The sequence below is a fragment of the Scyliorhinus canicula genome, chromosome 19 (genome assembly GCF_902713615.1).
Source record: "Scyliorhinus canicula chromosome 19, sScyCan1.1, whole genome shotgun sequence".
Classification (NCBI taxonomy): Eukaryota; Metazoa; Chordata; class Chondrichthyes; order Carcharhiniformes; family Scyliorhinidae; genus Scyliorhinus; species Scyliorhinus canicula.
The window spans coordinates 5,818,574-5,831,050 of record NC_052164.1 but is presented as its reverse complement, the minus strand read 5'-3'; the positions used below and the strand labels follow the sequence as shown (position 1 = coordinate 5,831,050).

At 44.1% G+C, this 12,477-nt stretch overlaps 1 protein-coding gene across 6 annotated transcripts in view; it reads right to left on the bottom strand.

Annotated features, from left to right (window-relative positions):
- LOC119954543 (transformer-2 protein homolog alpha-like) overlaps positions 1-7,801 on the bottom strand; it is a 31,541-nt gene extending 23,740 nt beyond the window's left edge. For 2 of the 6 annotated variants that reach the window (XM_038779857.1, XM_038779859.1), the window contains exon 1: positions 7,568-7,801. Coding sequence is in view for 3 of the 6 variants with exons in the window: in XM_038779860.1 (XP_038635788.1) it covers positions 7,568-7,603 (36 nt within the window). In the remaining 3 variants the exon portion in view is untranslated. Of the gene's footprint in view, positions 1-5,146; positions 5,277-7,567 lie in introns of all 6 variants that reach the window. The other 4 variants (XM_038779860.1, XM_038779861.1, XM_038779858.1 and 1 more) reach the window with 3 other exon arrangements.
- Positions 7,802-12,477: the final 4,676 nt, after the last annotated feature.

Below are 12,477 nucleotides of genomic sequence, written 5' to 3'. Positions count from 1 at the left end.
TTTAGGTTATGTCAGTCAGATACAAGCACATCTCAATGTTTCACTGAAGATATCAGGGTTTTCAAAATTAAGGTGAGATTTAAACCAACTAGTCCAGGTACACTGATGAATTTCTCCAGGAGCAGAGGATCCAGAAGAAACAAATAGCAACTCTGCAGAGTTAATCACATTTTTTTTTAATGTGGAGTACCCAATTCATTTTTTCCACTTTAGGGGCAATTTAGTGTGGCCAATCCATCTAGCCTGCACATCTTTGGGTTGTGGGCAAAATCCACGCAACACGGGGAGAACATGCAAACTCCACACAGATTTCAGAAAACATTGGGACATCGGCGCTGTGAGGCATCAGGGCTAACCCACTGCGCCATCGTGCTGCCGTCAGAGTTCCATCACTTGATATGTCAAAAAGGCTAACACTTTTTTTTTATAAATTTAGATTAGCCAATTATTTTTTCCAATTAAGGGGCAATTTAGCGTGGCCAATCCACCTACTCTGCACATCTTTGGGTTGTGGGGTCGAAACCCACGCAGACACGGGGAGAATGTGCAAACTCCACACGGACAGTGACCCAGAGCCGGGATCGAACCTGGGACCTCAGCGCCGTGAGGCGGTTGTGCTAACCACTAGGCCACCGTGCTGCCCCAAAAAGGCTAACACTATCTTCCCAGAGGAAAGGGAGGACACGTCCAACCACATTAGCTCAATGAGATACTATTATTTCAGAAAACATGGCTTTTTTAATTTAAAGTACCCAATTCATTTTTTTCCAATTAAGGGGCAATTTAGCATGGCCAATCCACCTACCCTAAACATCTTTGGGTTGTGGGGGTGAGACCTACGTAGACACGGGGAGAATGTTAGCTATTTAATGCTATTACCTTGCCAGCTAATCATAAGCCGAATCCTAAATGTATTCCTCCAATTTCTATCAATCATGGGCACTGATCTCAACTTTATAATCATAAAGCAGATCATTTTGCTTTACTGTGATATAATCAGTCAGAGACTTTTTCCAGGGTGGAACAAACCATTACAAGGGGACATAAATTTAAGGTGAATGGTGGAAGATATAGGGGGCGATGTCAGAGGTAGGTTCTTTACCCAGAGAGTAGTGGGGGCATGGAATGCACTGCCTGTGGAGTTAGTTGAGTTGGAAATATTAGGGACCTTCAAGCGGCTATTGGATAGGTACATGGATTACGGTAGAATGATGGGGTGTAGATTAATTTGAACTTTTGGAATCTAGGACAAAAGTTTGGCACTTTTCAAAGGGCCTGTTCTGTGCTGTATTTTTCTATGTTCTAACTATTATTTTAAGTTGAATGACCAATTTTTAGTTCATGAGTTTACTCTGATTTCAGTAACTAGCGAGGCTCTTGATGGGAGATTTTAGATGTATAAATTCAAATAATATGAGCTGACTGGTTCCTTTAAGGCAAATTTTGGCAGGTTAACTCCCAAGCATCAACTGAATGGCAAATTCCAGACTGCCCCTTGACAAGAAATTAGGGTAAAGGTTAAGGATCTGTCCAGTGGTCCTGATGAATATTTTCGTCAATGTATCAATCCCAACATTCTCACACATTAGAAAATCTGAATACCAATGTGGGCTTCTGAAGATTGGTAATGATGCTATTGATAGATTATCTTCGGAACATAAATTTTTACATTCTTTCAATAGTACAGTCCAGAAGTAAAACCTAAAACAATGCGAGAGAGTTAATATACATTAAGAGAGAGTTAAAGACATTCATGGATATGAAACTATACCAAATGGATTATCTGACATGATAACGATATATTTCAGCTGGTTTAATTTCACAGAAAGATCTGCACTTCAGTCGGAATTTACATTCTTCAGCACCAATTTCCATTTCTACCTCAGTCCCAGGTCTTTCCTTTCCATCCCAATATTCAAGACATCAAAAAGTATGACAGAAGTGATTGAAGCAGATCATTCATTCCATCAGGTCTGTTCAGCTATTTAAGAATATATCTTAAGTGTTTTGACTCTATATTTAGCCCTGTTTAGCACAGGGCTAAATCGCTGGCTTTGAAAGCAGACCAAGGCAGGCCAGCAGCATGGTTCAATTCCCACACCAGCCTCCCCGAACAGGCGCCGGAATGTGACGACTAGGGGCTTTTCACAGTAACTTCATTTGAAGCTTACTTGTGACAATAAGCGATTTTCATCTCATATTCATTAACAGCCTTGACTAGCAAAAATGTATCCATCTCTGATTTACATCTACTGTTGTTTTGTGAGAAAACATTCCACACTTCTGCCACTTTTTGCTTGACGTGTTTATCAAGTTCTCTCCAGTAGTCTGGCTTTGATTTTAAGGTTATATTCACTTACCTCAAGACTCTCTCTTCTCTCTTTATCCCCTTCCCCACCACAAAGCAGTAAAAATGTTTATAATGTTCCTCGTTATCTACCCCCATTAGTTATTTTCAAAATCCTAAAAAAGTTAATCAAGTGACCCTGAATACAAGTCTAATTTATGTAATCTCCCCTCATAATTTTTTTTTTTTTTTTATAAATTTAGATTGCCCAATTATTTTTTCTATTAAGGGGCAATTTAGCGTGGCCAATCCACCTACTCTGCACATTTTTTTTGGGTTGTGGGGGCGAAACCCACGCAGACACGGGGAGAATGTGCAAACTCCACACGGACAGTGACCCAGAGCCGTGATCGAACCTGGGACCTCAGCGCCGTGAGGCGGTTGTGCTAACCACTAGGCCACCATGCTGCCCTTTCCCCTCATAATTTAACCCGAGGAGCCCTGGTAACATCCTGGCGAATCTGCACAGTACTTCTTCCAAGCCAATATATCCTAAGGCATGGTGTGTGTAGTCCAGATAGTGTACCCAGGGCTTTTTAAAGCTGCAGCAAAACTTTTGCATTAACCATTTTGCTTATTTTATGCTGGAATTTTTTAATGTGACCATTACCTTTTAGTCGTGTGCACAATATGTGCATCTTGCTAATTTGAGTAATTGTGGTAATTACATTTTAAATCAAATTCAAGGAAAAGCCTAAAATATACTTGTTAAGCTAAATACTTTCTTGAAATATAATCAAAATGGTTCAGCAGATGTATCCAGCTGTTACGACATTAAAGGTAATCTCAGATTCTAGAATTTCAATTATCAAGTAAAAACAAACTCCAGGAAAAGTAATCTTAAAATAATGTGTCGGTTGATGTCAGTTGATTTAAATGACAAAATTTGTCTAAGTATCACATTACTCAAACCACAGAGCTGGGATGTGTTTTAAGTTTTCAAAAAGACCACTGTGTCTGAAGATGGGCAAAGCTTTCCTCCATGGAATGGATTTTATGATGGATGTAAAAGTTTAATTTCTCGATAAAATGAAGGGTAATTTTGATGAGCACCCTATTCACTACCTTAAACATTTACTCTATCCATTACTGGAATACCGTAGCGGCAACATGCACCATCTACAAGATGCACTGCAGCAATTCACCAAGGTTTCTTCGACAGCATCTTTCACTCCTATCTGCCGCCTAAGAACAAAGGTAACAGGTGCATAATAATCTAGGATTTAGGCTTACTCGCATGCAAGGAGCTAAACATTTCTTTTTCTTTTAAATTTAGAGAGTACCCAATTAATTTTTTCTAATTAAGGGGCAATTTAGCCTGGCCAAACCACCTACCCTGCACATCTTTGGGTTGTGGGGGTGAAACCCACGCAAACACGGGGAGAATGTGCAAACTCCACACGGACAGTGACCCAGAGCTGGGATCGAACCTGGGACCTTGGCACCGTGAGACAGCAGTGCTACCCACTGCGCCACCCAAACATATCTACTTCTGTGCACTTAGGCTGCAATACCTCCTTTATAAAAAACAACAGATACCTTGCTGCCAGTTTGTGTACGAAACAAAGATCCTAGATGGTACAAACCACTTACTTTACCACGTACGTCCATGCAGCATGCTTAAAAAGCAATAAAGTTATAACAATCTTAAATGGATTTAGATACAACAGTGCATTTCATGACTCAGTGGGTGTAAACACTGGCTGGGTGGTACCAAGCCAAACAGACCATGAAAGCTCTGGGCACAAGCTTATTGTTGCTGCTCTAATTAACTTCAGTGATGTCCAAAGGCTAGAAGAGATAAACTAACTAGGCCTTTCACTCAATTGCTACCAACTGAACATTTTTGTAAAGTGCAAATGTATGGGTGCCATACGAGAGAAGATAGGAATGGAAACAAGAAATGCTTTGGCAGCATCAGCAGATAGGGGAATAGTTAACATTTCACATTAATGAATTTTCATCAGAACCCAAGAATCCGATGTGATGTTCCTCACATTTAAATAGCTCATCATCATAAGATTGAGCACAGACAAGAAAGTAAGAACTAAACTTAATTCTTGAAAGTGCCAACTCATGCCAATGAAGAATAACAGTAGATTTTGCCCTACAGAATGTCTTCAAACAGAAGAACATTACGTAAAGGTTTATGATTGTTCACAATCAGAAGTTTATCTCATTTCTTTTGCTAATTTATGGCTTGATTGTAAATGTTTTAACTACAACTTTTCCAGTTTTTCGCCGAATTGAGTCAGTTAGAACCCGAGCAATAAAGGCCAGGAGAACAACAGGTTCATCTGTTCACATTTTTTTAAAAATTTAGATTACCCAATTATTTTTTCCAATTAAGAGGCAATTTAGTGTGGCCAATCCACCTACTCTGCACATTTTTGGGTTGTGGGGGCGAAACCCACGCAGACACTGGGAGAATGTGCAAACTCCACACAGACAGTGACCCAGAGCCAGGATCGAACCTGGGACCTCAGCGCCGTGAGGCAGTTGTGCTAACCACTAGGCCACCGTGCTGCCCTCATCTGTTCACATTTAATACTACAATTAGCTCCTAGTTAGGGATCCCAAATGGTAGTTTCCCTCCAAGCATTTTTAAAGATCTAATTATTCTACTGCATGTAGAAGTAATAAACACAAGATTCAAGGAGTATACTTTCTGGTTTGATCCTGAATTGTTTTGGAAGATTTACTTCTTCAAAAGAACAATTAGGAATGGGCAACAAATGCTGGCATGAGTCGTCCACATCCCATGAAAGAATAAATTTAAAAACACAACTCGGAGATTACCTTCAATATCACTGTGAAGTGGCTTTCTCTAACAAGGAAGTCTCACATTCAATGGAGGCATGCAATTTCCAGCAGCAGTCACTGGGTGACAGTCAGGAGCAGGAGCTGCCTTTTTCCTCAACCTAAAAAGCTATCAGACAAATTGTAGTTACCTCACTGCTGCCCTGCTAAGATCATCTACCTCAGCAGAACTGAGCTTAGGACATTTCAGGTCTGTATAGTTCAGTATCACACCAAGCAGCAGATTTACCGTAATTCCTTAAATTAGCGAACATGGGTGTCAAGTGAAAAATCTATCAGTAACTGTCCCAAACATGGTTGTGTGCAATACGAAGGAACTATATTATTTTTATGAATTAATACTGTGACCGTGCATATTAAAAGTTCCAAATATAATAGGCTTTAAAAAAGCAGGGCAAAGCTCCAACAACTTATGCTACAAATGTTAGGACACATGGGTAACTACACAATTCCAGACACAGCTCATTACTGACATCTCATTGTGAAAATAAATCATTAGAGGTGTCCCCTCTGGCTACTTTATCACACCCACAATGTCAGGTCTAACTGGGCGAGAGAGAATGATGCTAACAACTTTCAATAAACTGGACAAATGACTGATGATTTGGTTCCATCTCAATATCAGACTCCAGTATATTTTCCAAAACAAGTCAAACCAAAAAATATACAAAAGTTAACTGACTTTTGTTACAATAGATCTCAAAAATACAACATACTTTTCAGGTTGACCTTGCAAACAATTAAACAAGGAGTTAGCTTTTCTATGAACTTCAGGTTCAATTCACTCTACAGCATACACACATACATATAATTGAAGAATAACATAATTAAAGGAAGCAGTAAACAACACTACTATACATGATAAAATGTGCAGTGAAAATGTCAGCTACATGCAGAGGTTGCAGCTTCCAGATCAGACTGTATTTTCTCTTTTTAGAGACACAAAGGGTCCACAAACACCAACAATCCTCCAGTATCTCACCCACTGGCTGTGTCAAAACCTACTTTATCTGGAGGTCCATCCAACCAAGCACGATCCTGCTTAAATACAGAAGCCAATTTTGGCAACACAATGCCAAACTGAGATAAGCTAACTCAATGTCAACCTGTAACCAAAGTCTGGACCAGTACCAGTTTAGCTAGCCACCAGGAAGGCAATAGTGTCAGTCATTAAGCTCATCTCCTCCTCCCCCCCCCCCCTCCGCAAAAGAGGGAAGTATCTAAATTCAAAGCAATGTTTGTTGCCCTGATATAAACAAGTCTACTTGTTTATTATCTACTTTGCGCAACATATATTTTGCTCCTAAAAGGGACACGACATAAAAACAATGGCAATTTTGAGTTGATCTGTCTTGTACAAACATTCATATTTGAATCTACTATACAATGTAAAAATGGGGATCAGTTGGCTGCTTAGTTGGCTCATGATGCAGACCGATGCCAACAGCATGGGTTCAATAATAATAATCTTTATTAGTGCCACAACTAGGCTTACATTAAAAATGTAATGAAGTTACTGTGAAAATCCCCTAGTAGCCACACTCCGGAGTCTGTTCGGGTACACAGAGAATTCAGAATGTCCAATTCACCTAACAAGCATGTCTTTCGGGACTTGTGGGAGGAAACCCATCCAGACACGGGGAAAACCTGCAGACTCCACACAGACTGACCCAAGCCGGGAATCGAACCTGGGTTCTTGGCGCTGTGAAGCAATTGTGCTAACTACCATGGTGAGGTTATCCATGAAGGCCCTGTCATCTCAAACCCTGCCCCTCGCCAGAGGTGTGGTGACCCTCAGGTTAAATCAGCACCGGTCAGTTCTCTCTCAAAAAAAAGAGCTCAGTCGATGCTCCCCGGGGACTATGGCGACTTTTACTTTTTCACCTTGGCTGTGCAGTATAGACTTGATACGAATCCTGCTTTGACCTGCTAACGCTGCATTCCACTGACTTGCAAAGCAGCGGTTTGCAATTCAAAACTCCCGTTTCATGCCCAAGGATGGGTTTGAAAATAAAACTTCTGGCCAACGAATCGAGCAAAGGTCGGATTCCGGAAAAACAACATCTCAGACCATAATAAACAAACCTGCTTTCATCGGAGGCTCGATGCAGAACATAGGAACGGGGGGCAAGGGCGGGAGAGCGGAGTTTATGCTCGATGTTTAGAAAATAGAAGTTAATTTTTGTTTTACAAAATGAAGGGAACAGGTAGGAATTTTCCATGTGTAGATGCCGCCTCGATCATTGCAAGTGAGGCAATAAGATGACAATAAATCTACTGCTCACTAGGGTCCTGCTGAGGGTCGAGTAGGAATAATTTACACATTTGAGGATGTATAAACCCCGGGATGTCAACCCCTTCGAGGCCCCACAGACTCCCCATTGCACCATTTCTACTCACCCTTTCCTCATCAGTCAAGTCTTCAGTGTCACTCATGTCAACAAAAGCAAACAAAGGAAGCACACACACAAAACACGCAGCCACCAAAGGAGAAAAAAAAAACAATGTTTAAAAAAAAATCTTCTTTAAACTGCCCGACCGAATTAAAGACAAACTTTCACTGCTCCAGACCCAATTCAACCAAAAACCGACAGCTGACAAAATGGCGCCCTGACAACCGGGCTCCTATATATACCGCGCCTCCACCAACCCTGCTAGCGGATGTGACCGCGCCACTGACACTGATGGGCGTGCCCGCTGACCAATAGGCATTCAGGCATCGGACAGCTGCTCCGCCCCCTTTGGGCCAGGGAGGCGGGGCCTCGCGGGCAGTCAAGTTAGGGAGAGCCGGAGAGATGCCAGAATGTTCCACGGTCATTGAGCAGTTGGTTTGAAGTGGGATTGAAGAGGAAGGCAACTGGAATAATAATGGGATTTCTCAGTGTGCATTAGAGGGGAAATGCTAGATAAACACAGAAAGGAGGTGGAAGGAAGATTATTCTTCTAGGGGTGACTTCCCAAATGGAATAAGGAATTGATAAACAGCAACAGGAGGCAGGCCATTTGGCTGAAGCCTGCTCCCCAATTCAGTGAAATCATGGCCAATGTGGTTGCGTCCTAATTCCAGTTCCGAACCTCCTACCCAGCATAGGTCCTGTCAAGTGTCCTCAGAATCTTTTCAAAAAATCAACTCTCATTCTTCTAAATGCCCAGCTGTTCCTGATAAGGCAACCCCTTCATCCCAGGAATCATAGAGTTTACAGTGCAGAAGGAGGCCATTCAGCCCATCAAGTCTGCACTGGCCCTTGGAAAGTGCACCCCATTTAAGCCCACACTTCCAATTTATCCCAGTAACCCCACCTAACCTTTTTGGACACTAAGGGCAATTTAAGGTGGCCAAGCCACCTAACCCGCACATCTTTGGACTATGGGGGGAAACCGGAGCACCTGGAGGAAACCCACGGGGAGAATGTGCAGACTCCGCACGGACAGTGACCCATGCCAGGAATCGAACCTGGGACCCTGGAGCTGTGAAGCAACTGTGCTAGCTACTGTGCAGCCCAATCAATCTAGTGAACCTTCTCTGATCTGCATCCAATATATCCCTCTGTAAGTAATGAGACCAAAACTGTTCAAAATACTCTAGGTGTGATCTCACCAATTTCCTACACAACAGTAAAAAATGAAATGAAAATCGCATATTGTCACAAGTAGGCTTCAAAATGAATTTACTGTGAAAAGCCCCTAGTCGCCACATTCCGTCGCCTGATCAGGGAGGCTGGTACGGGAATTGAACTGCTGCTGGCCTGCCTTGGTCTGCTTTAAAAGGCAGCAATTAGCCCTGTGCTAAACAAGCCCCTATGTAGCAACGTTTCCTTACTTTTCTACTCCACACTTGTTGCAATAAAGACCAACATTCCATTTATCCTCCTAATTACTTGCTGTTCCTGCAAGCTAACATTTTTAAATTCATGTCTGAGGGCACCCACAATCCCTCGACACTGCAGCAATCTGCAGGCTCTTTCCATTTAAATTGTATTATGCCTTATATTTTGCCTCTCCCCCTACCCCTCACCACCACAGGAATTGCTGAGTCACCCCACCCCCCCACTCATAGCACGCATGCATGAGGGTGACCTAACCCCCTCTACCAACCCTCTACCAGACCTCCATCAGACCCCCCCATCAGACCCTCATGTTAGAGACCCTCCATATCAGACAGCCCAAATATCACAGACCCCCCCATAATCAGAGACCCCCCTCCCCCCCTTTTCACAAGTTCAATGTGAGGCAGGAGATTTAGAGGGGGTGTAAGGACAAGCTTATTTACCCAAAGGGTAGTGACAGTCTGGAATGCACTGCCTGGGAAGGTGGTAGAGGCGGGTTGCCTCACATCCTTTAAAAAGTACCCGGATGAGCACTTGATACATCATAACATTCACGGCTTTGGACCAAGTGCTGGCAAATGGGATTAGGTAGATAGGTCATGTGTTTTTTCAGATGTTGGTACAGATTCGATGGGCTGAAGGGCCTCTTCTGCAATATGATTCTGTGATTCTGCCAGCCAAATTGAAAACACATTTCCCCAAATTATATTCCATATTCAGGTGAGATGAAGAAGGGTGGGACTCTTTTGATGGACCAAATTGATTGGATTTGGAACGAGTAGACTGCAGCTATATTCCTTGGCGTGTGGAAAAATGGGTGGTGATCTCATTGGAAAAATAAAGTTCTTAAGGAACATGATAGGGCAAATGCTGACAAAATGTTTCCTTTGGCTACATATTCTAGATCCAAGGTCACATTTTCAGAGTAAGAGGTTGGGCATTTCGGATTGAGATGAGCAAATATTTCTTCATCCAAAATGTTGCGACTCTTTGGAACTCTTAACCCCCAAGATTGTGGCTGCTCAGTCATTGAATATTCAAGATATATGTTGCTAGATTTCTGGGTACTAAGGGAATGAAGGGATATGGGGCGGGACTCTACGTTTGGGAGACTAAGTTCTCCCACCAGAGTAGAAGCGCTCTGGGCCTGCGCTGGCGTTAGGTGCCATGCCCAGGAGTGATTCACTCTCCCTTGCCATGCCAATTTTACGCATGGCAGGGTGCTCCTGGGGTTCCGTGCAGCATCTCGCTATTGAGCCTCCATTGTGAGAGGCGGCCCAGTATCAGGATCTTGCAGCTGGCCCCCTCTCCGTATTACACAAATCCTGTCCCCCCCAGGCAAGTAGGGGCATCCTCCTCTCTCCCCCCCCCCCCCCCCTCCACCCCAACTACCACGGGAATTGTTGGATTAACCTCCCCCGCATACACTCATGAGGGTGGTCTTACCCCATCAACTGACCCCCACCAGGCTCCCATCAGAGACCCCTCAGTAAGACCCCCTAATCAGACCCTCACATCAGAGACACCCCATATCAGAGAACCCCCATATCAGATACCCCTGATGTGTTAGGCAGGTTGGTTCGATGTGGACTGTACTCGATGCAGGGAAGTTAGAAACAGACGTCTAACACTGGAGAAGATCCAACACTATTATTCAACTACAGAACTGCTATACATATTCAGCTGTGGGTCGACACTATACTGTGGGTCGACACCATACCTTGCAGTAGCCTGACCAGACTTACTAGCTACCATATGGTGTTTGCACTTGCTAGCTCGTGGACTCTGACTGTCTCAGTAGCTGGGTCCTGAGATAGCGGGAAACCTAGTGCCCTCTGGCTTTATAGTGGTAGTGTCCTGTCTGGTGATTGGCTGTACTGTGTTGTATGCTTACTGGTCATCCTGTGTGTCAATCACTGCCTGTCTGCATCTCATTATGTACATGAGTGGATATTATGACATCTCCCCCTTTTCTTTAGTGAAATAAATACTGAGGTATGTAAACGTACATATATATATATATATATGGGCATCACGATAGCACAAGTGGATAACACTGTGGCTTCACAGCACCAAGGTCCCAGGTTCGATTCCTCGCTGGGTCACTGTCTGTGTGGAGTCTGCACGTTCTCCCCGTGTTTGCGTGGGTTTCCTCTGGGTGCTCCGGTTTCCTCCCACAGTCCAAAGATGTGCAGGTTAGGTGGATTAGCCATGATTAATTACCCTTAGTGACCAGAAAGTTTAGGAGCAGTTATTGGGTTACGGGGATAGGGCGGAAGTGAGGGCTTAAGTGGGTCGGTGCAGACTCGATGGGCCGAGTGGCCTCCTTCTGCACTGTATATTCTATGTTCTATGCCTGACTATATACAAACGGTGCTTGAACAAATGTATATACGTGGGAAGGTGTCGATAGTGCAGATACATGACAAACAAAGCAATATTTACAAAGGTTAAATCGATGAATTCAGTCACAAAATTTACAAAAGTTCAGTCTACAGATTCAGTCTTTGTGGTGGGCGACTAATTCTTGTCAATCGCCGTAGAGGTGGATCAGGAGCCGCCTACACGTGGATAGGTGGGATCGCTGCCCTCGCGGTGGCCGCGTGGGCCGACAGGATCGGTGGCCTCGTGGCAGGGTACGTCCGGAGGAAGTACAATGGCCGGCGGAGCACTGCGTTCAGGTAATGGCCGTGGAACTCTTTGCAATGCCCGTCTGTTGCGCCGTAGTAGGGAGCCATCAGCCATGCGGACAAGGAAAGATCTTGGGGCAACTTGTTTGACAACAACAGCTGTGGCTGACCAGCCGCCCTCAGGCAACTGGACACGAACATGATCGGCTGGAGCCAGCTCGGGTAGATCCGTGGCATGAGCATCATATCTGGCCTTTTGTTGGGCCCAGGACTGCTGCATTTTTTGTAGAACCATGAGGTGGTCAAGGTCTGGAACATGGATGGCTGGAACTGTGGTCCTCAGAGTGCGATTCATGAGCAACTGCGCTGGATACAACCCCGTGGACAGTGGGGTTGCCCTGTATGCCAGCATTGCCAGGTTGAAGTCGGAGCCTGAGTCTGCAGCTTTGCACAACAACCGCTTGACCATATGGACCCCTTTATCGGTCTTCCCGTTTGTGGGTAGTGGGGACTGGAGGTAATGTGCAAAATCAGACCATTCCTGGCTGTAAAAGCATGGACCGTTGTCGCTCATTACCGTGAGCGGTATCCCCTGCCTGGCGAACGTTTCTTTGCAGCTTTGATGACCGCCTTCGACGTGAGGTTGGACAGTTTCACCACTTCTAGGTAACTGGAGAAGTAGTCGACCAGGAGTACGTAGTCACGCCCCTTGGCGTGGAGAAGGTCTACACCTACTTTGGACCATGGAGAGGTCAGGATCTCGTGCTGTTGCAGTGTTTCCTTGGGTTGAGCCGGTTGAAACTTCTGACAGGTGGGGCAGTTGAGGACCGTGTTGGCAATGTCCTGGTTAATG